This window comes from Pipistrellus kuhlii, unplaced genomic scaffold (genome assembly GCF_014108245.1).
Source record: "Pipistrellus kuhlii isolate mPipKuh1 unplaced genomic scaffold, mPipKuh1.p scaffold_m20_p_21, whole genome shotgun sequence".
Classification (NCBI taxonomy): domain Eukaryota; kingdom Metazoa; phylum Chordata; class Mammalia; order Chiroptera; family Vespertilionidae; genus Pipistrellus; species Pipistrellus kuhlii.
This window is the reverse complement of record NW_023425520.1, coordinates 12833384-12858484: the sequence shown is the minus strand read 5'-3', so window position 1 is coordinate 12858484 and position 25101 is coordinate 12833384. Positions and strand designations below refer to the sequence as shown.

The 25101-nt window shown below is 60.3% G+C and overlaps 2 protein-coding genes across 14 annotated transcripts in view; both read left to right on the top strand.

The window, feature by feature from the left end:
• CAMK2D (calcium/calmodulin dependent protein kinase II delta) overlaps nucleotides 1-25101 on the top strand; it is a 146452-nt gene that overhangs the window by 69518 nt on the left and 51833 nt on the right. For 10 of the 13 annotated variants that reach the window (XR_006742455.1, XM_045586037.1, XM_045586035.1 and 7 more), the window contains exons 3-4: nucleotides 3315-3374; nucleotides 21665-21719. The exons of 1 other annotated variant lie outside the window; for it this stretch is intronic. Coding sequence is in view for 11 of the 12 variants with exons in the window: in XM_045586037.1 (XP_045441993.1) it covers nucleotides 3315-3374; nucleotides 21665-21719 (115 nt within the window). In the remaining variant the exon portion in view is untranslated. The remainder of the gene's footprint in view (nucleotides 1-3314; nucleotides 3375-21664; nucleotides 21720-25101) is intronic. 2 more of the 13 variants (XM_045586041.1, XM_045586038.1) reach the window with 2 other exon arrangements.
• LOC118725899 (DNA-directed RNA polymerase II subunit RPB3-like) lies at nucleotides 568-1983 on the top strand. The gene is given in 3 exon segments (XM_036450122.2): nucleotides 568-727; nucleotides 730-1201; nucleotides 1203-1983. Coding segments are annotated over 3 exon segments (822 nt in total). The 5' UTR covers nucleotides 568-618; the 3' UTR covers nucleotides 1444-1983.

Sequence of the window (25101 nt, the reverse complement as noted above, 5' to 3'; positions counted from 1 at the left end):
GGCTGCGTGCTCTGTGAGGTGCACACAGGTGGGCAGGGACTTGATGTTATGTCCTTCCGGACAAAGCACAGCAGCTGCCTGAGGCCCAGGCAAGTTGTGGATGGCAGCTGCCACTGCCCAGGGCCCAAGGCTCAGGCAGCAAGGGCCAGGCTGAGGCTCAGGCAGCCGTGCGGCTGGCAGTGGCAGCAGCAGAGGCATGATGGGGGCGTCACCTTCCCCTGATTGCCGGGTCACCTCCTGCAGAGGGAGGCCAGAGGCAGCAGCAGAGAGGGGGTGAAGGGGCAGTGCCTTTCCCTGATCAGCCATGGGGAGCGGGCCTAAGCCGTCAGTAGGACATCCCCTGAGGGCTCCCAGACAGTGAGAGGGGGGCAGGCTGGGCTGAGAGAGCCTCCACCGCCCCCCCCCCCACCGAATAGCACAAATTTTCATGCACCGGGCCTCTAGTACATGTATATGTTTGTATAGTTAGACATAGGTGTCAATTAGATAAATGTGTGTGTATACACACACAGGTGTACATGGCAGAAAGAGGTAAATGGGTAAAGTGTTAAGAGCTGTATCTGGGCGGGGAGTGCTCTGCAGGGTTGACGCCGGTGGCCCGCTGGGCCGCGGAGCACGATGCTGTATGCCAACCAGCCCACCCTGCGGATCACAGAGCTCACCGACGAGAATGTCAAGTTCATCATTGAGAACACGGACCTAGCGGTGGCTAATTCTATTCGGAGGGTCTTATCGCCGAGGTGCCCATAATAGCCATTGACTCGGTTCAGATCGACGCCAGTTCCTCGGTCCTTCACAACGAATTCATCGCTCACAGGCTTGGGCTAATCCCCCTCACCAGTGATGACATTGTGGACAAGCTGCAGTACTCGCGGGACTGCACCTGTGAGGAGTTCTGCCCGGAGTGCTCGGTGGAGTTCACTCTGGATGTGCGGTGCAACGAAGACCAGACTCGTCACGTCACGTCTCGAGACCTCATCTCCAGCAGCCCCCGGGTCATTCCAGTGACATCCCAGAACCGAGATAACGACCCTAATGACTACGTGGACCAGGACGACATCCTCATCGTCAAGCTGCGCAAGGGCCAGGAGCTGCGCCTCCGCGCCTATGCCAAGAAGGGCTTTGGCAAGGAGCATGCTAAGTGGAACCCGACCGCAGGCATGGCTTTTGAATATGATCCCGACAATGCCCTGAGGCACACGGTACCCCAAGCCGGAGGAGTGGCCAAAGAGCGAGTACTCAGAGCTGGATGAAGACAAGTCCCAGGCTCCGTACGACCCCAGTGGCAAGCCGGAGAGGTTTTACTACAACGTGGAGTCCTGTGGCTCTCTGTGCCCTGAAACCATCGTCCTCTCGGCCCTTTCTGGGCTGAAGAAGAAGCTGAGTGATTTACAGACCCAGCTGAGCCACGAGATCCAGAGTGACGTCCTCACCATAAACTAATAGCCGCAGCTCATCCGCCTAGCGGAAAAGGATCCGAGCAGCAGCTCTGTGCAGGTCTCCCGAGACCCTCCCAGCCCCAGAAGTCCCGACAGCTGTACCTCACTTCCACGCAAGCCATCAGCACCAACCAGAGAGGTAGCAGAGCGGAAGGGTCCCCCCATCCTTGCTTGGTCCCAGGTAGATTACGGGGGTGCCCCTGGTGTTTGAGGCAGGACAGTCCTTCCCTGAGCATGCAGCATCCCTGGCCCTGCCTGCTAATGGCTGGTCTCCCCAGAACCCAGCCCTCTACCCCCCTGGTCCGCTTGTAGAGGTCGCACTGCTTCCCTGTTGAAAACCACTGGGCTAGACCCTCCTCTGTTGGTCATTTGAGCTCCTGACTTAGTGTCTGTGTGGAATTAGCATTTCACAGTTGTACCTTAGGTTTCCGGGTTAGGATTGAGTGTTAGAAGTCTCATTCAGGCCCCCTGCAAACCCAGCCCCTGCCCATGGTCAGCCTACACTTTGCTCAAAATCCCCAATGTCTTCGGATATGGCTGCTCTTCCCTCCCCCCCATGCTCCCCCCAAATAAACCCTGTATTTCATTCTCAAAAAAAAAGAAGAGCTGTATCTGGATAAATTGTACACACGTGTTTTTATTCTATTCTTATTCTCCAAGAATTTCTTGTTTTAATTATTTCCAAGTAAAAGTTTAAAATTTAAATGCAGGCACTTATGTTAATGTTAATATGTAATGGTTTCATTGTTGCTTTAAGTGAATTAAATATTTCTTTCCAGTTTCCTCGGTCGCATTGTGATAGAGTGGATATTAACAGACTAGGCCACATAAACCAGCTCCGTGGGTTCTCGGTGCTTCTAGGAGCCTGAGGCCTGAGAGCACGGGGCTGAGGCCGTGCGGCTCTCCGGGGCCCGGGGGTCCCACGCTCTCTGGCCGGTCCTGCCTTCAGCCAGAGCTGGCTGGGGGGCGCCCCTCGTTGACTCTGTGCCGGGGGCACATCAGTAAGGAGGGGCAGGCACATTCCGCCCAGGCCCTGAGGGGTCGGGAAAGCCCTCGTGCTGCCTCCACAGCGCTGTGGCGTGAGTGGCCGCTGTGCTGGTGCTCTGTCTGCGTTGGCTGTGTTGTGGGGTGATTTTGTATAATCATAGCACCTGACAGAGACACCAGAGAAGGGCAGCAGGGGGTTTGTAAAGTGCAGGTTTGAGTCTCCTGCCCCTTCAGGGAAGTGTGAAGAGCGAGCAGCGGAGGGGGTGGGGGGCGTCCGTGCTGCAGGGAGAGCCCGGCCAGCGGAGGGCAGGCGGAGGACGGCTGTGCGGAGAGGCAGCGCTGTGCTGGGACAGGCCGCAGGAGCCCCGGGCTTCGGGTCCCAGTGCCCCTCCCTTCCGTGGGCGCCTCTGCTATTTCAGCTGCTGCAGCAGCACACACTTAGAGAGGAGGCCACTGCTGCCTGCCATGTCCCTGCTTTCCAGCATGCAGCCCGCGGAAAGGGAAGGCAGATAGGCTGCTAACACGGTTGTGTCACGGAGCTCCAAATTCAAGTGATCAGTTTAAAAAAAAATAGATCTTTTAATTGATTTTAGAAAGAGAGAGGAAGGGAGAGGGGTAGAGATTGAATCATCAGTGATCCCCTGCTGGGGATCAAGCCCACAACCTGGGCATGTGCCCTGACCGGGAATTGAACCAGGGTCTCCTGGTTCTTAGGCTGATGCTCAACCACTGAGCCACACTGGCCAGGCCAAATGATCTGTGTTTTAAAAAACATCAAAGGTTAAGTAAATGTACACGCTTTCTGTTGTTTGGGTACACTGTTTGTCTTTTAATCTTTTTTGCTAAAGTTGTGATTTATTTTGTGGGCTTTTGTGTGTTTTTTTACAGATCATCAGAAACTGGAAAGGGAAGCCAGAATCTGCCGTCTTCTCAAGCACCCCAACATCGGTGAGGAGTGTGCCCAGTGCACTGTGGTTTTTAATCTAGTCTTTAAACTATTAACAAATAGGCTCCTAACTTTTAGTCTTGGTTACATTTGATTCTTTAAAGTTTTTAAATTTTTTCCAGAAATAGCAATTCCATATATACTAACATTTAAAAACCAATGTAAGGTATTATTAGCTGGAGAGGCCTTTGTGTTCTCCGAGGGTTATGCAGCGGCTGCTGACGAAGGCCGAGGCGGTTTGCGCCGTGAGCTCAGCTCCTCATTGCTTTCCCAGCCCTGTAGAAAGTCGTCCTCACCATCCCTGATCCTGTTCCAGAAACGAGCGAAACTAGTGTAGAATAGCGTCTCGTGAATTTTACAACAGCACAGTAACCTTCAAAAAGGAAGAACAATCTGCTGCTGGATTCTGCGACGGGTTGGTCGGTCTTTGGGGAACGTTGGGCCCCGCTCTGCAGTGTCACTGTCCGCAGAGCCTTTTCGCGGGAGCCAGAGGCTGGGCACAGGACTGGCAGGCACTCTCGGGGGAGCCTGCACTTCTCTTGTGACGCAGAGGCCCTTGCAGTGTCTGTTCCTTTCCTGCCTGGGAGTGCCATGATCCCCACCTCGTGGGTGTTCTTTAGTCCTGGCGTGAATGAGCAGGCTCTACACAGGAACCCTGAGCATCGCCCAGCGAGCGGTCCTGAGAGTCACACAGAACAGCCTGGCTCTTCTCCCTGGAACAGACCGTGCGATGGCTGAGAGGCCGGGGACTCGGTCCTCTGCTCCCCCTCCTCGCCTTCCTCCACTTGATTACGTGCTCAGTTTCCTGTCTGCCAGGCTTTGGAGCTTCCAGGCAGGTTCTGCTGCCCGGGTCCCCCGGAAATGTGTGCGTTTTATTTCTGCGAGCCTTCTCTCGGCACAGGATCCATCGTCTGAGAACTTGCGGCCAGCAGACAGTTTCTCCCAGAGAAACACATTGGAAAGTGGGGCTCGCTGAGCGGGGTGCTCACTGGAGCTCTGTTTCACCAGGGCTGTTTGACGTTTGTCTGATTCTCACAGTAATGCACACATCAGTGGGAAGTGCAGGAAACAATCATGCATGCAGAAACCAGAGGGAACCACATTTAATACTCGTTTTTATTTCTGCCTTTTTATAACACTCCTGTGTATGTTAACTTCCAGAATTTCTTGTGGGCATTTTCATAGCCCTTTAGATAAAACCATGGAATTGTCTCAAAATCAACAAAATGAACGTGTCGCTGTGATGATGAAGGTCAAGGGAGACAGCGTCCCTGCTCCCCCTCTCGCCCTGCCCCCACGGCATTGTAGGGGTCGCTTCCATGAGAGGACTGGACAGGCCGTTGGTGCTGTAGACTGTGTGGCTGCTGCCAAAGAAGCAGTCGTGCCTGCGCTAAAGCCAGAGGCGTCATTCAGTGTCCTGGGCGCAGAGGAGCTAGCCCAGGCTCAATGCACAGAGCCCCCGGGACTGGGACGTGGCCCCCTAGAACGAGGAGCCTCAGGAACTGGGAGCCCTGAGAGGGGGCCCTGGGGAGCAAGATGTGCGTGGTGGAAGTGACCGTGAGGAGATACGGGGGTGGAGGTGGGTCTTACGAAGCTGACTGGGAACGATTCTGTTAGAGGCAGGCCAAGGACTGAGACCCCACCGGTGGGCGAGGTCACATGTCAGAGAGGGGACGAGCCAGCAGGCTTCTCTGCTCAGACGCCTAGCAGGGCGGGGCCAGGTCCGCCGGACAGGCCTGGGAAGGGCTCGGGGAGCCTGCATGCAGTGTGGTGCGGAGGGTCTGTCACACGCACAGCGGTGTGTCTGAGGGGCCATGTCTCCGTAACCGCCAGGTGGCAGGACGGTCAGCCCGGAGAGCTTACAGCCCGCGGGCTGGGCTTCCCTCCTCAGGGGAGAGGCGCCCACGGACCTTCCCTGTGGAAGGGGGGCGGGGGGGCTGGGATGGCTGGGGAAGGGGGCACTGTGGAACCAGCTTGTGCTCAGCTGGGGGGAAGCCGGGGCAGGCCTTAGCACACCGAGAGGGTGCCCCCCCGGCTGCCCGCTGCGCATGCCAGTGCTGTGTCCTCAGGACCCAGTGTGCGCACCAGGCCTCCCTCTGCGGGAGACATTGCTGCTGCAGCCGCTCCCTGCATCCTCCCACTCCCTGCATCCTCCCGCTCCCTGAGTCCTCCAGCTCCTTGCGTCCTCCCTCCCGCTCCGTGTCCTCCCTCCTGCTCCCTGCGTCCTCCCTCCTGCTTCCTGCGGCTCCTCCCGCTCCCTGTGTCCTCCCGCTCCCTGTGTCCTCCCTCCCGCTCCCTGTGTCCTCCCTCCCGCTTCCTGCATCCTCCCGCTCCCTGAGTCCTCCCGCTCCCTGTGTCCTCCCTCCCGCTCCCTGCGTCCTCCCTCCTGCTCCCTGCGGCTCCTCCTGCTCCCTGCGTCCTCCCGCTCCCTGCGGCTCCTCCCACTCCCTGTGTCCTCCCTCCCGCTCCCTGTGTCCTCCCTCCCGCTCCCTGTGTCCTCCCTCCAGCTCCCTGTGTCCTCCCTCCGGCTCCCTGTGTCCTCCTTCCGGCTCCCTGTGTCCTCCCTCCGGCTCCCTGTGTCCTCCTTCCTGCTCCCTGAGTCCTCCCGCTCCCTGTGTCCTCCCTCCCGCTCCCTGTGTCCTCCCTCCTGCTCCCTGTGTCCGCCCGCTCCCTGCGTCCTCCCGCTCCCTGTGGCTCCTCCCGTTCTGTGTCCTCCCTCCTGCTCCCTGAGTCCTCCCTCCTGCTCCCTGAGTCCTCCCGCTCCCTGCGGCTCCTCCCGCTCCCTGCGGCTCCTCCCGCTCCCTGAGTCCTCCTGCTCCCTGTGTCCTCCCTCCCGCTCCCTGTGTCCTCCCTCCTGCTCCCTGTGTCCGCCCGCTCCCTGCGTCCTCCCGCTCCCTGTGGCTCCTCCCGCTCTGTGTCCTCCCTCCTGCTCCCTGAGTCCTCCCTCCTGCTCCCTGAGTCCTCCCGCTCCCTGCGGCTCCTCCCGCTCCCTGCGGCTCCTCCCGCTCCCTGAGTCCTCCCGCTCCCTGAGTCCTCCTGCTCCCTGTGTCCTCCCTCCCGCTCCCTGTGTCCTCCCGCTCCCTGCGGCTCCTCCCGCTCCGTGTCCTCCCTTCTGCTCCCTGTGTCCTCCCTCCCGCTCCCTGTGTCCTCTCGCTCCCTGCGTCCTCCCGCTCCCTGTGTCCTCCCTCCCGCTCCCTGTGTCCTCCCGCTCCCTGCGTCCTCCCGCTCCCTGCGGTCCTCCCGCTCCCTGCGGTCCTCCCGCTCCCTGCGGCTCCTCCCGCTCCGTGTCCTCCCTTCTGCTCCCTGTGTCCTCCCTCCCGCTCCCTGCGTCCTCCCTCCTGCTCCCTGCGTCCTCCCGCTCCCTGTGTCCTCCCTCCCGCTCCCTGTGTCCTCCCTCCCGCTCCCTGTGTCCTCCCGCTCCCTGCGTCCTCCCGCTCCCTGCGGCTCCTCCCGCTCCGTGTCCTCCCTTCTGCTCCCTGTGTCCTCCCTCCCGCTCCCTGCGTCCTCCCTCCTGCTCCCTGTGTCCTCCAGCTCCCTGCGTCCTCCCGCTCCCTGTGTCCTCCCTCCCGCTCCCTGTGTCCTCCCTCCCGCTCCCTGCGTCCTCCCTCCTGCTCCCTGAGTCCTCCCGCTCCCTGTGTCCTCCCTCCCGCTTCCTGCATCCTCCCACTCCCTGCGTCCTCCCGCTCCCTGCGTCCTCCCTCCTGCTCCCTGTGGCTCCTCCCGCTCCCTGTGTCCTCCCGCTCCCTGTGTCCTCCCTCCTGCTCCGAGTCCTCCACTCCCTGTGTCCTCCCGCTCCCTGCATCCTCCCGCTCCCTGCGTCCTCCCTCCTGCTCCGAGTCCTCCCGCTCCCTGCGTCCTCCCTCCTGCTCCGAGTCCTCCCGCTCCCTGTGTCCTCCCTCCTGCTCCGAGTCCTCCCGCTCCCTGTGTCCTCCCTCCCGCTCCCTGCGTCCTCCCTCCCGCTCCCTGCGTCCTCCCGCTCCCTGCGGCCCTGCAGATGGGACCGGGTGGGCAGCCCCTTGCAGTCAGGCTGCGAGGCCAGCAGGCCTGCGTTCCGCCGGGGAGGTGACAGTGACTCAGCCCAGCACAAAGGGGGCAAACACTTGGAGGGAACTCATACCTCTGGTTCGCTCCCTCTTTATCATTATGTATCTTTTATTTTCACAAAATAACTTGTTTCCCTTGATGTTTGTTAAGCCAAATTGAGATACATCCTATTTGAAGAAACATTTACATCTCAGCATGCACCCAGCCCGGAGGGTAGCTCTCTGATGGCCTCCAGGCCCTTTCACCCCGCCTGTCAGTGCTGCGGCCTGCGGCCGTGCAGGGTGGTGGCCTGAGGGCCACATCGTCACATCTCAGACAGCCTCCTTCATTGCAGCTCCTCCCTCCCTCCCCACTACCCCAGACAGGCAGTGCCCGGGCACCTGGCGGGGTGAGGAAATGAAGGGAAAGGAGTGCCCGCCTCAGCGGCCATGCCCCCCGCTGACCCTGAGCTCGAGGCCTCCCGCCTGCCCAGGCGCCCTTCTCCGCAGACACAGGTCACCGCCTCCTCCCGGAGGGTCCCCCGGGACTGGCTCACCTGCAGAGACGTCTGATGGAGACAGGCAGCGGGGTGCCTCAGTGGTCCACGCATGCTGTCTGTGATGTGATGTGTGCTATATAACATATAACATACAACTAATAGTACCATAACAGGGTCTATAGGACAGCTATACAAACTAATTTTTCTTTTCCTTTTTTTAAAAAAAATATATTTTATTGATTTTGTACAGAGAGGAAGGGGGAGAGAGAGAGAGTTAGAAACATCGATGAGAGAGAGTCATCGATCAGCTGCCTCCTGCACACCCCCCACTGGGGATATACCCCCAACCAAGGTACATGCCCTCGACCGGAATCGAACCCGGGACCCTTCAGTCCCCAAGCCGATGCTCTATCCATTGAGCCAAACCGGTTTCGGCTAATTTTTCTTTTCTTTAATAATTGAAGAAACTACCATTGGTGGGGAGACCCTCTAGTGCAGTGGTCGCCAACCGGTGGTCCGGGATTCTGGGAGGCCAGGGCGCCTGCGTGGCAGCAGCGAGGTGCAGACATGGCTGCTCCGCTCCTGTCCTAGGAGAGCTTGGAGGCTCAGGATAGACATCAAGTTAAAAACTTCCCGTTCCCACACAAAGCCCAAGACGTAGTTCTGAGAGAGCAGCAGAGCGGCGTGGCCCGCCTGCTCCCCGGCCCAAGGGGCCCTGCAGGTGCCCTGGCCGGACAGTGAGGGCGAGGCTGCGGGAGCCGCCGGCCGGCTGGAGGCGGAGCCCCGCTCCACACACGCGGGCCGGGCTGAGTGACAGCTCATGCCGCCTGCGGTTTGTGTAACTTTCATTTCCTAAAATGTCGGCCTGGAGGAGCGTGGGAATGACCTTGCAGGTTACTTCCCCGTGAGCGGTGCTGTCCTCCGTGGGCTCCTGTCGGCGGTTGTGCCGACGCCTCGGTCTGCACTCCCGGAACAGGCAGCCTATTGCTGCGGCTCAGCCCGGGCAGATAAGGTAACTGAACACGGCGCAGCGGTAAAAGCTCACCTGTGGGCGATTAAATCTCACCTCCTTATCTTGGCGGTTCGGTGTGAAGGCCTCCGCGCTCAGCATACCTGCTGCTGCTGCTGGCTGGGAGCTGATGTCCTCTTTCAACGAAGGTGGGAAACGGCACGGTTTCCCCAGCAAATGCATATTTTCAAGAATTCTCATTGTCTCCTTCAGCTATCTCTTATTTTGTTCTTTAATACTAGAGGCCCGGTGCACGAGATTTGTGCACTGGCAGGGCGGGGGGGGGGGGGGGAGGAGTGTCCCTCAGCCCAGCTTCATCCTCGCACAATCTGGGACCCCTCACTCCGTACTGCCTGCCTGCAGTAGAGGCAGGAGGCTCCCGCCACCCCCACTGCATTTGCCAGCCATGAGCCCAGCTTCTGGCTGAGCAGCACTCCCCTTGTGGGAGCTTCTGCTTTGAGTATCTGCCACCTGGTGGTCAGTACGCATTATAGCTGCCGGTCATTCTGGTGTTAAGTCGATTTGCATATTATACTTTTACTATATAGGATAGTAACAGTGATGTAGTTTTTATGATTTTTGTTTAAAAGTTAAACCCACCTGGGCCATGCGACTCAGTGGTTGAGCGTTGACCTAGGAACCAGGAGGTCATGGTTCAATTCCTGGTCGGGACACATGCCGGCTTGCGGGCTCGATCCCAAGTAAGGGGCATGCAGGAGGCAGCCGATCCATGATTCTCTCTCATCATTGATGTTTCTATATTTCTCTCCCTCTCCCTTCCTCTCTGAAATTTATGCTAAAATCCGACCCCTGGCTGTTCCTCACTTCCAAAACCCTGGGCCAGCGTGTGCTGTGCTCAGAGCCAGGGCCTGCCGGCTGTGGTCTTTTCTGCACGTTCTGCTGTGTTGGACCTGTTTCCTGAGCCTCCTCTTTGCCCGCCTTCCCAAACACCTGAGACCGGGTCTGTGGGCTCAGCAGTTGAAGGAGCGTGGCCTCGGGTGAGAGCTTCTGTCTGACCACGCTGGGCGGCGAGGTGGATGGGTGTGGGTGTCTAATCTCTCCGAGGAGACTCCTCCCGAATGGCTGCCCCTGTCAGCCCCGGTCCTGACCCTGCCCAGTGTCCTGAGACCCTGTGTGCTGGCCCTGCAGGTATATAGGACTCTCTTTCACAGCCCGAGTAGAAAGAGTTCCAATTCAGGGTTCAGCTTCTGGAGAAGGGCCGCACACAAATGGAAAGAGACTTGAAGAAATTTAATTTGGCGATTTGGGGGGCCAGGCGGTAGTCCAACTCTAGTGGGAGAACTACTCCCTCTCTGGCCCTGCCATCCCTTTTATTGAGGCTTTGGGGAAAACATCTTAGGCAACATAAACAGAAATTTACATGTAGCCCTTAGGCAGGAAATAACAGAAACTTTCACGGACAAGGTAGATTCTGCTTCAGCTAACAAAATCTCAACTAAAGGTTAGAGCAATTAAGGTTGTTGACCAGCCTTCCTGGCTTCCTGTCAACATCTCTTTTTCAGTGAAACTGATTTGGTTTCCAGCACAGGTATTAGAGGGATGTCCCTAGAGAGACACTTGTCAGTGGCAGGCACGAGGGACAGGCTGGTGTGGATGCGCCCCGAGCTGCAGCTGTGCTGAGTGTCACACCCATGGCTGTCAGGGTCCCTGGGGAGGCACAGCGCCAAACCCCAGCCTGTCTCCCCGCGCCCCAGCCCTGCCCCACACCCTGCCCCTGCTGCCCAGTGTTGCTGCAGGGCACATGTTTCCTGCTCTCCTGGGCCCACCTGTGTTCTGCTTAGAGTCTGCTCCTGAGCCCAGGCGGCTCTGTGACCTGGGCCCGTGGTGGCTGCTGACCGTGATCCCTCCCACCAGGCCCTGCGGGCCTCCCAGAGCCAGACAGCTGGCTGTGTCACGCAGACCCAGACTCCACTGCTCTGCAAGGAAGGTGCACCCTCCCCCTCCTGGGCTCATTTACTGGAACTTGGGTTGTGTGCACAGAGGAACTCCTGCTGTGTGCTAGTACGAAGCTAGAGAACGTGCTGCAGATCTGAGTTTGCTCGCTGCTGCTGCTCAGAACACCCCGAGTCCTCTCCTCTGGGACTCCCGCAGCGCCCTGCCTCTGTGCAGCCAGCCCTGCGTGCGGACTCCTGGCCGCGCAGGAGTCCCTGGCCCGCACAGCTGTCATGGCTAAGCTGCCCATTGCAGCTCCGCCCCCTCAGTGTCTTTCTGCCCTTGTTGGAGACTCCTGGCAATGTTGTATTCCTAAAAAGAACTTTCTTCCTGAAAAGCACCGTGAGAAGGTGTGGAAACAGTTCAGATTGTGTGAGTATCAGGCGACGCTCAGATGCCAATTCTTGAGGAACCTGGTACCCTCACAACTGAAGGGCTTCGTGGCTTTCTGAATGAGGAACTGAAGAAACGGGCAATGGGAAGTATCCATTCCAATATGTAATATTTTATTAAACCAACCTTCCAGCCCGTCAGCCACAAGTCCTCCAGCCTCCCTCCATGTGCAGGGCCTGCCAGCTGTGCGGGGCCGTGTTCACGGCTCAGGAGGGCCGGCTGTGCGGGGCCGTGTTCACGGCTCAGGAGGGCCGGCTGTGTGAGACCCTGTTCACAAGCTCAGGAGGGCCGGCTGTGTGAGACCCTGTTCACAAGCTCAGGAGGGCCGGCTATGTGAGACCCTGTTCACGGCTCAGGAGGGCCGGCTGTGTGAGACCCTGTTCACAAGCTCAGGAGGGCCGGCTGTGTGAGACCCTGTTCATGGCTCAGGAGGGCCGGCTGTGCGGGACCCTGTTCACGGCTCAGGAGGGCGGGTTGTGTGGGCTGTGTTCACGGCTCAGGAGGGCCAGCTGTGTGGGCCTATGAAGGTGGAGGGGACAGTCTCCGGTGCTCGCAGTGGCGTGGCCTTGAGGCTGTGTGGTGAGTGTGCACAGATGAGGGACACCTGAGCTGGCATTCTTGCAGCCCCTCTCATGGACACTGGGTATCAGCCTGAGCTGTCCAGCTGTCCCCTCTTGGTGACATTTGCAGGTGGGAGGGATGTGGGAGGCAGGGAGAGGCCACATGCCTTGTGTTTCCTGTCGTTCTGGGCTCTTCCCGCCATCCCTCACCGTCTAGAGCACATGTGTCAAACACAAGGCCCTTGGGCCAAATCCGTCCCGCCAGGCCTTGCAATGTGGCCCGCACTGCGCTGTCATCACTGCACTCCGCTGCGTTTCCATCACAATGACAGTTTATGACTGTTCAGTAAACCATTCGGCCTGAGATTTAGGCTGGATTTTAGATTTTGGCCCCTTCTCTGATTGAGTTCGACACCCCTAGTCTAGAGCAAAGGGGCGGTGCAGCCTGGTGGCCACGCGGAACCAGTAAGTGCTCAAGGCTTGTCCCGCGGGTGCCTGGAGCCCTTGGTGGCCGACACGCTTGTGTGGCATTCCCTGACCAAGTGCACAGCAGGCAGCCGCCAGCGCAGCCCCGGGCTCCAGGAGTCGGTGCCTGTTCATTTGTTTTCTTGCTTTGCTGTTTATTAATTCACTAAGTCACCCCCCAGGTGGTTCTGATACAGGTTTCAAGGACCATGGTTACAGAGGCCTTGTGCTCTGGTGATGTTATAGGCCTGGGCGAAGCCTCAGTGCCTCCTGTCCCCTTCGTCCTCTCCCGCACTAAGGACAGGTGGAGGCTGAGGTGGTGATAACCTGTGACCCGGTGTCCACACACTGGCCCTGGTTATCTGCTTTCCTTCCCAGGGATCGAGGCTCGGAGTCCGTGTGTAAGCACTGAGCCGCCCTGGGCCGCCCTCTGCCCTGCACACAGGAAGCGGCTGGGGCGGGACATTTACCGAGGGTGGGGCGGGATTCAGAGCCCTGTGTTTGACTCCAAAGTCCAGGTCTGTTTCTGTGGGCCCTGTCCTCCCTTTCCTGCCGGCTGGGGGCCAGGCTCACTGGGCAGCTGCCCCTTGGGTGGGAGCCTTTTTCCTGCAAGGGCCTCAGCTGCTTATCACATCGCTTTCTCTAGAACTCACCTAACGTGAACGTATGTCGCAGGAAGGAAGCACCCGGATGTCAGTTCCGCCTGCAGTGGCCTAGGCAGGGCCAGACCTCCCGATCCAGCCCTGATCTAAGGGGCTCTGATCTCACCATCGCCCCAGCCCACTGGTGCGGGAGTGAGGACGTCCGCTCCAGGCAAGCGGGTCAGGAGAGGCTTGTGCGGCCTGGGGGTGCTCCTGCAGATACGGGCAGAGCCACCTATCTCAGGGACCACATTTGGGGGGACAGTGCTGCCCCCAAATCCTAGGAGCTGAAACAAGTCAGTTCCGGCACAGCGGGCAGTCCTCTCCACACTGTCAAGGCCCTGAACCTTTCAGGTGAGCCTGTGAGCACCTCCTGCTCCCGCAGCTCCCAGAAGGGGCATGCTCCCAGTCCCTCCTCCCCCTTAGGCTCCCAGTGACACTGGCCTGTCCAGGACCAGCCCCTCCTGCTGACTCGGGTCGCGGGCACCTCGCTCTCGGCCTCGCCCCTGTCTCTGCAGTGAGAGTGTGAGTCACCTGCCCGGCTGCTGTGACTGGCGCCTGGGTTCCTCCTTTATCTCAGAGACGCCCTCCTTTATCTCCTGGGCGCCTGCCCTCTCCACTCTGCCTGGGCATCTCGGTGACGCCATCCCACCTGTTGCTTTGCAGTCACCTTCCTGCACTCCCCGCACTTGCTGGAGCAGCCTTGCTCTCGCCTGGTTCTACCAGCCCCATCATGCAGCCCACGGGGCTTGGCTGCAGGGCTGCTGCCTTGCTGTCTGCACAGGGCGCCACTTGACCCATTTATGTCCCAGACTCCCCTGTGCCGAGCTCCTCAGCCTTGGGGACCTCCCTCACAGTTTATCTTCAAGACTAGCGCCCAGCGATCATGGAAGAGAGCACAGGCGGTGGCTTGTAGTCATGCCTGCTCGCACACTGTGCCATGGACTGCACAGGCCCTGGTGAGCAGGAGGCCTGGGTCAGCCACCTGGCGGGGCGGCAGCCGCTTAGAGCCCTGCCTGGCCCTGGCGGCACTGTGTCCCTGAGTGTCCCGTGGTGCCCGGACCAGAACAAAAGGACGCACTGCGCTCCAGGAGGTTCTGAAACCAAGCCCGAGCGAAACCAGCGAGGAGATAAGGGCACACGCGGGGTTGTGACTTGCCAGCGACTTTAAATAACTCCCTTTATAGCTCACTCTCACTCAGCTTCTTTCCACTGGATTGGTTTTGTTATGTTATTTTGAGAAACAAAGCACAATACTGAGGGTCTGCTCCAGTTTGGATAAAGAAGTGTTTCAAGTTGTAGGGAAACCGTGGCAGAGTCAGCTTCCACGGCCTCAGCTGCAGCGTGCTCATTCCTCCTCTTAGTCCTTGCCGCGCGGGCCCTCCAGGCACTCCCCGGCCTCCTCCTGCCGGCACTCTGGGGTCCCACGTGGAAGTGAGCCACGCCCGCAGGGAGTGAGGGCACAGGCCTGCGGGGTGGGGTGTGCCGGGCAGGCCTGGAGGCTGTGGGTGAGGCCACCAGAGCGGGGTGGGGTTGATGGTGGAAGCCCTTGTTTCCCGCCTGGGGAGCCGGTGCTGCAGTCACGCTGAAATCCCACTCCGGAGGGTGGCCTTTGGGGCGGGGCCTTTGTGAGCTTATGAGGGTGAGGCCCATGGTGGGCGGGAGCCCCTGTAAGAGGAGGAGACCCGAGGGCCTGTCCCCTGAGGTGGCGCCAGGAAGGGAGCCCTCCCCAGAACTGACGCCCCAGCCCCTGGTCGGGACTCCAGCCCCAGACGGGTGTGGCTGTGCGAGCCCGCGTCTGTGGCGTGTGGTTGTGGTGGCCGCACAGACGGATAGGCGGGCTTCGGAGAATCCTCCTGACAGACTTCCAGCACCCCCACACCCAGAAATAGTTCTGACACGTGCATCCCTGTCCTTCCCGGCTGTTCCATGGCTGCCCCTTTAACCTGGTTCTTAACACGACAGCAACTGCTCGAGGCTGGGCGGGTGTCCTCCGTGCGGGCGTGATGCCATAGGCTCAGAGCTCGGTCCTGTTGGCAGTCCCATGCCCACCGCGGGAACTCACTGCACAGCGCAGCGAGGGGGGCACCCTCCTGCCCGTGCCGGCTCGCATGGCTCCTCTCAGGGACAGCTTACGGCCTGACAGCTGCCATGTTGGAGACGCCACCACAGCAACGACCTGTGTGCCTGGTAAACTGAACCCACTTCCCATCCCCACAAATGCAGCTTCAGGAGACACCCAGGCACTATGGGCCTGTCGTCCCCGCCTCTGTTCTCTTCCCTCACGTGCACTGTGTCGGTGTCAGGCTGTCATGTCCCTTGAAAGGCCATGTCCTAAGAGCTACGTGACTGGCCACTCTGGTGGCAGCCTTGGTGTGGAGACACCCTCCTGGGTGGGGGGGTGTCCTCGGCTGGTGCTTAGCAAACTGGCAGACAAACAGGAAGCTGGTAACTTTCTAAGTGTATTTTCCACAAACAGAGCTTTGCAGCCTCTGAAAACTCTCTTTTTAAAAAAATATATTTTATTGATTTTTCCATAGAGAGGAAGGGAGAAGGATAGAAAGCTAGAAACATCGACCAGCTGCCTCCTGCACACCCATTACCGGGGATGTACCCGCAACCAATGTACATGCCCTTGGCCGGAATCGAACCTGGGACCTTTCAGTCCGCAGGCCGATGCTCTATCCACTGAGCCAAACCGGTTTTGGCTGGAAACCTCTTAACGGAACCTTTAATGCCCGCGCTGACCGTCTCCCTACGGACCTGCCGGCACACGCCTCGCGTGTTCTCGGTGGCACCCGCGCTGTGGCCGCGCCGGGCTTCCTGGCCGGGCTTGCGGGGAGCGCAGCTGGCCTTCCTTTAACGCCGAGGCTGCAGGAGGCCGACCGGCCCAGGACAGGCGCAGCCCGGACCTGGCCGGCTCTGGAGCCTTGGCTCTGCCACGCATGCCTTCCAGATCAGGCTGGAAGGACCCAGGCCTTTGGGTCTGGCTTTTCTCAACTGCTTTTCTGTTTCTTCCTAAGAGTATTGCCCAGTGTCCGGGCTTTGATCTACCGAGGGCCCAGCTGGTGGATGGCACCCAGAGCCATGTCCTCTCTCACGGACGGGGCCCCTCCTCCAGGCTCTCTGTGGATGTGACGTGTGGGCACAGGGCAGTTCTCTCCTCAGGCTGGTTCTGGACCTGGTGGGGGTTTTCCCTGGAAGCTCACCTGAGCCTTCTCAGCCAGCCCCGGCTGCCTCCCGCCAGTGTGATGAAGGCCTTAGCACAGGCGGCGTGGACTCTGCTCCCAGTTCTCACCCCGAGAGCCTGACTGAGCGAGTGTCTAATGCACGTGTCAAACACAAGGCCTGCAGGCCAAATCCGTCCTGCCAGGCCTTGCAATGTGGCCCGCACCACGCTGTCATCACTGCACTCCGCTGCGTTTCCATCACAATGACAGTTTATGACTGTTCAGTAAACCATTCGGCCCGCGATTTAGGCTGGATTTTAGATTTTGGCCCCTTCTCTGATTGAGTTCGACACCCCTAGTCTAATGATACCGACTGAGCGAGTGTCTAACGATGCCCTGCCTGTCACGAACGGACCCAGGGGACCAGGTCAGGAGGCACTGTGTGGATGAGGCTCTGGGCAGCGCCTTGCAGACACACACTGATGAGCAAGACGTTGGCCCGTCTGCGCTCCCTTCTCTCCTTCCATCCCTGCCACGGGAGCATTGTCCCTGGGAAGAAGCCTCATCTTCGTTACCAGCAAGCGGTGCTCTGGGCTGTGGTTTGAGTGGGATGGATGGGCGGGGAGATGGGGGGGGTGGTCACGTGCTGCGCGTGCACCCTGGTGGCCAGGCTCCCGCGCGCTCCTGTCACGTGCTCTCCTGTCCAGGCCTCGAGCCCTGCAGCATCCCATGAGGGGTGTGGCGGCTGGCTTAAGAGGGCGGGACAGAGGCAGGCAGAGAGTCTGCTCTTCAGTCCTTTGTTTTCGCTGCGAATGTGATGTTGACACCAGAGAAACTATAGGACGAGCTACAGCGAAGGAGCATGGGGCAGGGGAGCCTTGCCCGCTCAGTGCCCCAGGACAGGCTGGTGTGCGTGTGGACAGGACTCCGTGGCCGTCACAGGCACTGTGCAGAGGACTGGACACGTGGCGGACGATGGGAGAGGAGTGGGTGGCAGTTACGTTTGCGCCTGGGTGACTGTCCGCTCGCTGCGTGTGTGGCCATTGCTCAGGTGCGTGCTACTTAGGACGTGCTTTTACTGAGTAATTTCTTACTAAAAAGTTTAAAAAGTTAAAAACTTCCTTTTAATCAGTTAATGCCATCTGTCTTTCCCTGAAGAACCAAATTCTTACAGTTGTTTTGAGTCGTGTTTGGCTTTTACAGTTGACGTTGGTGTGGGCTCCAGCACATGCCCTGTGGGTATGCGGCGGTCCTGTGAGTGTCGGCGATGTTGGTGAGTGGGAATACTTAGGGACACTGTGTCTGGAAAACGAAGTCTCAGGTGGACTGACCTGGTGAAACGTGTGTATCAGAAAGCTTCATGTCCTAGCCGGCCCACAGCTCCCTCTCCCCCTGCAGCACTGTGTGTGCGAACAGCGTCGCGATGGCACTGAGTCCGATGACAGAGCTGGAGCCAGGACCCGGGAAGTGGAAAGGGATGTGCACAGTCAGTCCTCAGGATTTGCAGACACGCCCAGGCGTCCGCTGCTCTCTCACATTGTCTGTGAGCCCAGCAGCCCTCGGGCCACTTCCAGATGGGGTCCGAGATCAGCCTGGGGGATCCCCGGCGGCCTGCGCGGCCACTGAGCTCCATGGCGGTGACACCCGCGTGCCAGCTCTCAGACCCACCATCTGCTTAGCCCACGTTTCTGCCTCAGTGGCGAGCGGCTGGCTAACGTGGCCCCGCAGCACAATGTGGACGTGCTGTCTCCAGGCGCACGGAGGCTGCGGGGGGCTGAGACGGCAGGGACAGGCTTGTGAGCGGAGCTGGCGGAGATGTCCTGCGGCGAGTCCTGGCGCCACACTGTGCTCCGCGCAGGCTGTGAGCGTCACATGGGGACCGGGGACCTGGAGCAGGGGCACCAGAGCAGGACAGGGCCTGTAGCCGGCGGACGAGTGGAGGCCACAGGGGCTGGCCTGGCCCTGAGTACTGGCTGGGTCCATGGCCCAGTGTCCTGCTGCTGCCGACAGGGAGGTCTGACGAGGCCGCCAAAAGTTATCAGAGCGGCAGAAAGCACGTTTCTAGATGGGATTACTGGCATGATTACCTGGGGCTTGTTCTCCACTGTCGCAGCCTGGGCGAGAGCAGCACGCAGTGACTGAGGAGAAACGGGGATGTCTCCAGCGACGATTTGCTGTCCACTCATGGGTAGAAGTGAAGCCCAGTCTTCAGAACATGCCAGTTTAAACACTTCAAAGTTCCCATGGAAGAGCTTAACTTCCTCTGCACGCTCAGTGGGAGGAGCTGCTGGTGCTCTGTCCAGCCCAGCCCCGCCCCCAGCGCTGGTCTCAGGAGGCGGGCCCAGGCCCGGCCAGTATCGGGGCGGGGCCACACCCTGGTCTCAGGAGGCGGGGCCAGGCCCTGCCAGTAGAGGGGCGGGCCACACCCTGGTCTCAGGAGGCGGGGCCAGGCCCTGCCAGTAGAGGGGCGGGCCACACCCTGGTCTCAGGAGGCGGGGCCAGGCCCTGCCAGTAGAGGGGCGGGCCACACCCTGGTCTCAGGGGAGGGGTTTGGCCAGGCTGGAGTTCAGCTGGCTGGTGGAGCCCTGTATGGAGCCAGGGTGTCCTGGTTGGATGAGCACAGGAAACACTTCCCAGTTTCTGGAAGGAGGTGCAGGGGCTGTGAGAAGCAGGAGGAACGTGCACATATTTCCCGTAAAGATGCGGCTGGGTGTCTGCTGTCCTGACATTTTCTCGTACCAGCCTCCCTGCCAGACGCCCGCAGGCACGTGGGGACCATCTAGAATTGTGTGATGCAGGAGTATGGACCTGGCCAAATGGTTTGTCTCTACCGTCCTGCTGCCTGGCAGGATGCCTTTCTGAGACTGGTTTTAACCGGAAATAGAGGGTCCGATCACCAGGATGCATTGCACCTGAGCAACTGGACTTGTTCAGAATCATTCACCCCCAGAGACGACTGTGCCAAGTGCTAGGACAGCAGTGGCTGTTGGACTGAGGAACCTGTGTCCCCCAAAGCAGGTGTGAGTGCCGGTCCCCCGCGGCGCTGGCCGCTCTGCTCCCTGGGCCTGGGCGCACAGTGAGACTTTCACTCCTCGTGGCTCATAGCCTATAACCGGTCGGCAAACTGCGGCTCACAAGCTGCCGTTGCCGCTCTGTTGACTAGAGTTTGCCGACCACTGGCCAAAAGTCTACCTCTCACAACCCCTGTGGGCTCTAAGCCGCACCCTCAGCTCACCAAGGCATGGGCACTGCTGCAGTCGCCCGTCCGCCCCTGAGGAGAGAGGCCCTCAGGAAACCCCGTGGCCGAGCCTGGGAGCAGGCAGACCAGCCCGGTGGGAATGCCGGCCCACAGGCTGTGGGAGTCACCAAAACCATTCGGTCTGACCCTGCCCTGCCGAGGCATTAGGGGCGAGTTAATGAAACGTTAATGTTTAGAGTTTTAAGTGTATGCCCGCAAATGATGTGATAGATATCCAGATGGCCCCTGGCAGAAACCAGGCTCCCCGCCCGTGTAGAGGAGGGCAGCAGGCTAATGCAGATGAGACAGGGGCCCACCGTCCGCTCTGCTCCGGGAGGCGGCACTGCCATGTGGGCAGCAGGTGCTGGGGGTGGGGGCATGCTGGCCCTGGAAGCGCGCCGGAGTCCCGGAGGGCATGCGTGACACGGGTTTGTGAGGCACGGCTCCCGCGTGGTCTGTTGGTGAAGAAAGCTCAGCCCTTAGCTAGCGCAAGTTAGCCAGGCTGCTGGACGTCCAGGCAGCGCCGAGGCGGGGAGGAGGGACTGCGCGGCCACCCCACCCCTGAGTTCTAGGGTCCCCTGCTAGGACAGGACGCTCACTTGCCACAGCAGGGGGGGGGGGAGTTGGGAGGGGGAGTGCCGAGGGCGGGGGGGGGGGGGGGGGGAGAGGTGTGGGGAGGGAGTTGGGAGGGGGGGAGTTGCGAGGGGGAGTGCCAGGGGCGGGGTGGAGGTGGGGGGGAGTTGGGGGGGGGGAGTGCCGAGGGTTGGGGGTGGGGGGTGGAGGTGGGGTGGGGAGTTGGGAGGGGGAGGCGGGGGTGGGATGGGGTGGGGAGTTGGGAGGGGGAGTGCCGGGGGGCGGGGGTGGGGGGGCGGGCTCTGCCCTGGAAATTCCTGGGGAAGGAGCAGGAAGGTTCAGTAGCAGGCCAGGATGAAGCCTGAAGGGCTTGGCATTGGACTTCAGGAATGGACTTCGGCCCTGGCCAGTGTGGTCAGCCACACACCGAAGGGTCACAGGTTTGATTCCTAGTCACGGGCACCTTTCTAGGTTTCAGGTTCACTCCTGCTCCAGGTCAGAGCATGTGCAGGAGGCAACCAGTCAATGTGTCTCCCTCATATAAATGTTTCTCTTTATCTGTCTCTACCCCAACCCCTTCCTTCGGTCCCCTCTCTGAAAAGCGATAGGGGAAAATCCTCTGTGAGGATTAACAAAACAAACCAACAGAAAGAATTAAAGCATGCCTTGCATTGGGTCTGAGCCTGGGAGGAGCAGGTGCTGTGAAGCCCCTCACAGGTGGTTGTAGTTGGGTCTGACTACAGGGTTCTCTTGAGTCCACCTTTCCACATGGCAGTCATCACCGCGTGGAGAACACGCTAAGGACAGGCCGTGGTGCGTCGTGTCCGGTCCTGACTGCTCAGATGCAGGTCCCACGAGGTGGCTGCTTCGCCTGCCCCTGCAGCCTCCAGCGACGGCCTGGCACACAGGCAGTGGTATGATCAGGTGGTTGGCCATCCGTGGGGCGAGTTGGGAGAGGCTTATGTGAAATGAACAGAACAAGCAGTGTGAGTCTGCATGAGTGTTAACCTCAGAGGCTAAGGTAGACGCCAAGAGTTTTAGTTCAGAAGAGAAACGTTTGCTTGGCTAGTTATCAGTAAGAGCCTAGCCCCCTGCAAACATTTAAGCAGCATTAGTGGATGATTTTATGAGAAGTTCTAGCTGCACGTGTTTGGCTTCTAACCGGGTAAGTGCCGGGTAAGAAGCAGCGTCATAAAGAAAACAGTGGACAGGTCGGCCAGGGGGTGCGGTGTGGGGATTTCCCAGGAAAGCAGCCCAGAGGCAGAGACCCCAACCAGACGCCCCACGATCAGAGCACATCCTGCGCACAGGGGCTCGGGCCTGTGCGGGCGAGGCACACACAGCTGTGGGTGTGACCCTGGTCCGTGCACAGGGGAGCAGCCGGTGGGTTTCTCTCTCTCCCCCTCCTTCCTCTGTAGAATCCATGAAAACCATGTCCGCGGGGAGGAGTAGGAGTGGAGCGCTCTCACGGGGTCCTGTTGGCTGATGGGGGTGCCGGTGAGGGAGGCCCTGCCGGTGAGGACGGCGTGGCCGGTGGCACTCCGCATCCAGGGGCAGACACAACTCTGCCACCAAGGTCCTCACCGGCAGCCTGGCCACTCCACCCCTTCACCTTCGCGCCCCCCCCGGCAGGGCAGTTAGGTTTCTGTGGAGCCGGTCACACTTAGGCCAGCCCTCCCGGCGGTGGAGCTGCGGCGCGCAGGGCGCTGTGGGGAGGAGGGTGCCACACGTGTAACGCTTCTCTCTCTCTCCCCCCTCCCCCCCGCAGTGCGGCTGCACGACAGCATCTCGGAGGAGGGCTTCCACTACCTGGTGTTCGACCTGTGAGTACCCGCCCACCGGCTGCGGCCCTGGGCCCGGTCCCCTCCCTGCGGTGCCGCAGGTCTCACACGTCCTCACAGCCCGCGCTCCGGAGGGCGCTCCGAGGGCCTCGGGGACGAGGTGTCCTGGGTGCACCGTGAGGCACCCACTCAGCCTCCGGGGGTCGAAGTGGCTCTGAGCGCCCCGATTATCGTTTGTATGAAAAGGAGCGTCAGGGAGGGGCCTGGGCTGGTTCACTGGGGGCTTCACTGCACCTCTGACTGCTGCCATCTCTGCACCTGGCTGTGCTCACAGAAACACAGGTCCCCCCACACGCCACGGGCCGCCCTCCCCGTCCCCACACGCCACGGGCCGCCCTCCCCGTCCCCACACGCCACGGGCCGTCCTCCCCGTCCCCACACTCCACGGGCCGTCCTCCCCGTCCCCACATGCCACGGGGCCGCCCTCCCCGTCCCCACACGCCACGGGGCCGTCCTCCCTGTCCCCACACACCACGGGCCGTCCTCCCCGTCCCCACACGCCACGGGCTGACCTCCCTTCCCCACACGCCACGGGCTGTCCTCCCCGTCACCACACTCCACGGGCCGCCCTCCCCGTCCCCACACGCCACGGGGCCGCCCTCCCCGTCCCCACACGCCACGGGCCGTCCTCCCCGTCCCCACACTCCACGGGCCGTCCTCCCCGTCCCCACATGCCACGGGGCCGCCCTCCCCGTCCCCACACGCCACGGGGCCGTCCTCCCTGTCCCCACACACCACGGGCCGTCCTCCCCGTCCCCACACGCCACGGGCTGTCCTCCCCTGTCCCCACACGTGGGCCGTCCTCCCCGTCCCCACACGCCACGTCCCGTCCTCCCCGTCCCCACACGCCACGGGCCGTCCTCCCCGTCCCCACACGCCACGGGCTGTCCTCCCCGTCCCCACACGCGGGCCGTCCTCCCCGTCCCCACACGCCACGGGCTGTCCTCCCCGTCCCCACACGCCACGTCCCGTCCTCCCCGTCCCCACACGCCACGGGCCGTCCTCCCCGTCCCCACACGCCACGGGCTGTCCTCCCCGTCCCCACACGCCACGTCCCGTCCTCCCCGTCCCCACACGCCACGGGCCGTCCTCCCCGTCCCCACACGCCACGGGCTGTCCTCCCCGTCCCCACACGCGGGCCGTCCTCCCCGTCCCCACACGCCACGGGCCGTCCTCCCCGTCCCCACACGCGGGCCTGCCAGAATTGGTCACTGCAAGAGGAAGGGAATTGCCAAGGTTGACAGACGACCAGGGCTTGTAGGCCGAGGCCCGGTGGCCGTGACTGGGCCGTGGTGGCCTGGGAGCTGTGCGCTCTGGCTGGGTGGGATGTGTGAGACACTGTCACGTGGCGGGGAGGCTTCCCGAGAACAGAAGTCAGTTTGACACTTCACATCAGACCTGCTCCTGTCACTTGACATCACAGTCCTGTGCTTGGAAAATATGTCCTAAGTTCAGACAAAGCTCCAGGCGGGGAGAGGTCCGTGGCCGCCTCCTTTACAGTGAGACCCGTGGAAAAGCAAGCGAACACCCCGAGAGCCTGCCCTCACGTGTGGGCAGGCTCCAGCCTGTTAACGTGGCGCTCGGGGAACAGGAAAGAAAAACTTTTGAATATTGAGTCTAAAGGTCAGGTGGTGTAGATCTGGTTCACGCAGCCCTTCAGTGCCGGCACTGAGGAATGCAGCTCTGTCTGTCTGTCTGTCTGTCCTCTCTCGCAGGTGGGCGTGTCCTCTGGCTCAGGCGCCCCTTATGGAGAAATGGGAGCGTTAGCTCATGGCATGTGTTGACCACCCTCCTTCCCAGGCCGGAGAAGCTGTGTTAGTCCTTGGCTAGCCCTGCTTGCCGTGCCCGGGTCTGAGCCGAGACTGGCAAAGGGATATGTACCCCAGGGCTCTGACCGAGTGTGAGGCTGGTCTGTAGGCCTGGGAGCTGGCCCCTGATCGTCACACGATGCTCAGTTCAGAGCGACAGCATGGCCTGTCACCAGGAAGAAGGGGGAGTCTTGCCTGTTGGGTGGGCGGCCAGCATGTGGGTGACGCGTGAGTGCAGGAGACAGAGGCCGAAACCCGGTGTGGCAGGCACTGGCCCTGTCACTCCATCGCACCAGCCCCGCGTCCTTTCTCAGAGCTCTGGTTTGCTTTTCCCGTGACCTTCCTCCCTCCCTGCTGCTCCAGGGTCCCTTCTCTCACGATGTCCTTTTTCTTTAAGAACTTGCTTCAGCCCGGCCGGCGTGGCTCAGTGGCTGAGCGTCGACCTATGAACCAGGAGGTCACAGTTCGATTCCTGGTCAGGCCACATGCCTAGGTTGCGGGCATGCAAGAGGCAGCTGTTTAGTGTTCAGTGATTCTCTGATCATTGATGTTTCTCTCTCTCTTTCCCTCTGTTCTGAGTGTTTGTGTTTTCCAGGTAAGAAATCCTATTCATGCTGCACAGAGGTGCCTACACGCGGACGGCACTGTGCCTGCCTGCCCCTCTGAGCGCAGCTGAGCCGCTGGCAGGCTGGGCATGCTTTGTACTTACCATGTATACTTTTCATTTCCACAAATTTTGAAATTATTCCATAATATTAAAAACACGTTTTCAAACCACACCCCTTGGCCGGGAGCTGATTGTTGCATGGTGATGTCGGGACTGAAGGGAAGTCAGACACCATTCCTTTTCCAAAGATCTCACATTCAGAAAGGTACGGGGCAGCTTGGAAAACGTCAAGGGGCAGACCTGCGCGGAGCGCTGAGCACAGTTACCGGGTGTCGGGGCCCGAAGGTGCGGCAGACAGAGTGGCGTCTTGGGGCTGTCCCTTCATCCCGAGAGCATACACTCCGAGTCCGGCCTGCAGGCGAGCTCCCTGGACGGCAGCGAGCGCCTGTGCCAGGAGGTGCACAGCCAGGTCAGCAAGCTCACCACACAGGCACGGCGGACAGGCCTCCCGCATCCGCGGGCACCCATGCTGGTTCGTGCGGCTCTTCTCTGTGCTGGCGATGCCTCCTGGCCTCATGGTACACACCCACCACACCGCCCGCCTGTAACACGTCAAGGGCTGGGCGGTCTTCTCAGGACCCTTTGCCACTATTCATAGCAAATCCCATTCCTCTTAAAACTGCCTAGTGTAATCTTGGTTGCCTTCAAATTTGGCCATTACAAATAAAGCTGCGTATAAATATCTGTGTGCAGGTTTTTGTGTCAACATAAGTTTCAACTCCTTTGTGTCAGTACCGAGGAGCATGGTTGCTGGAGCTGAGGAGTATGTTTAGTTTTGTAGGAAGGTGCTGTGCCGCCTTCCCAGGGGCTGCGCCCTGTGCATGCCCACGAGCAGCAAGCTTCCTGCTGCTCTGCACACACACACACACACACACACACACAAACACAC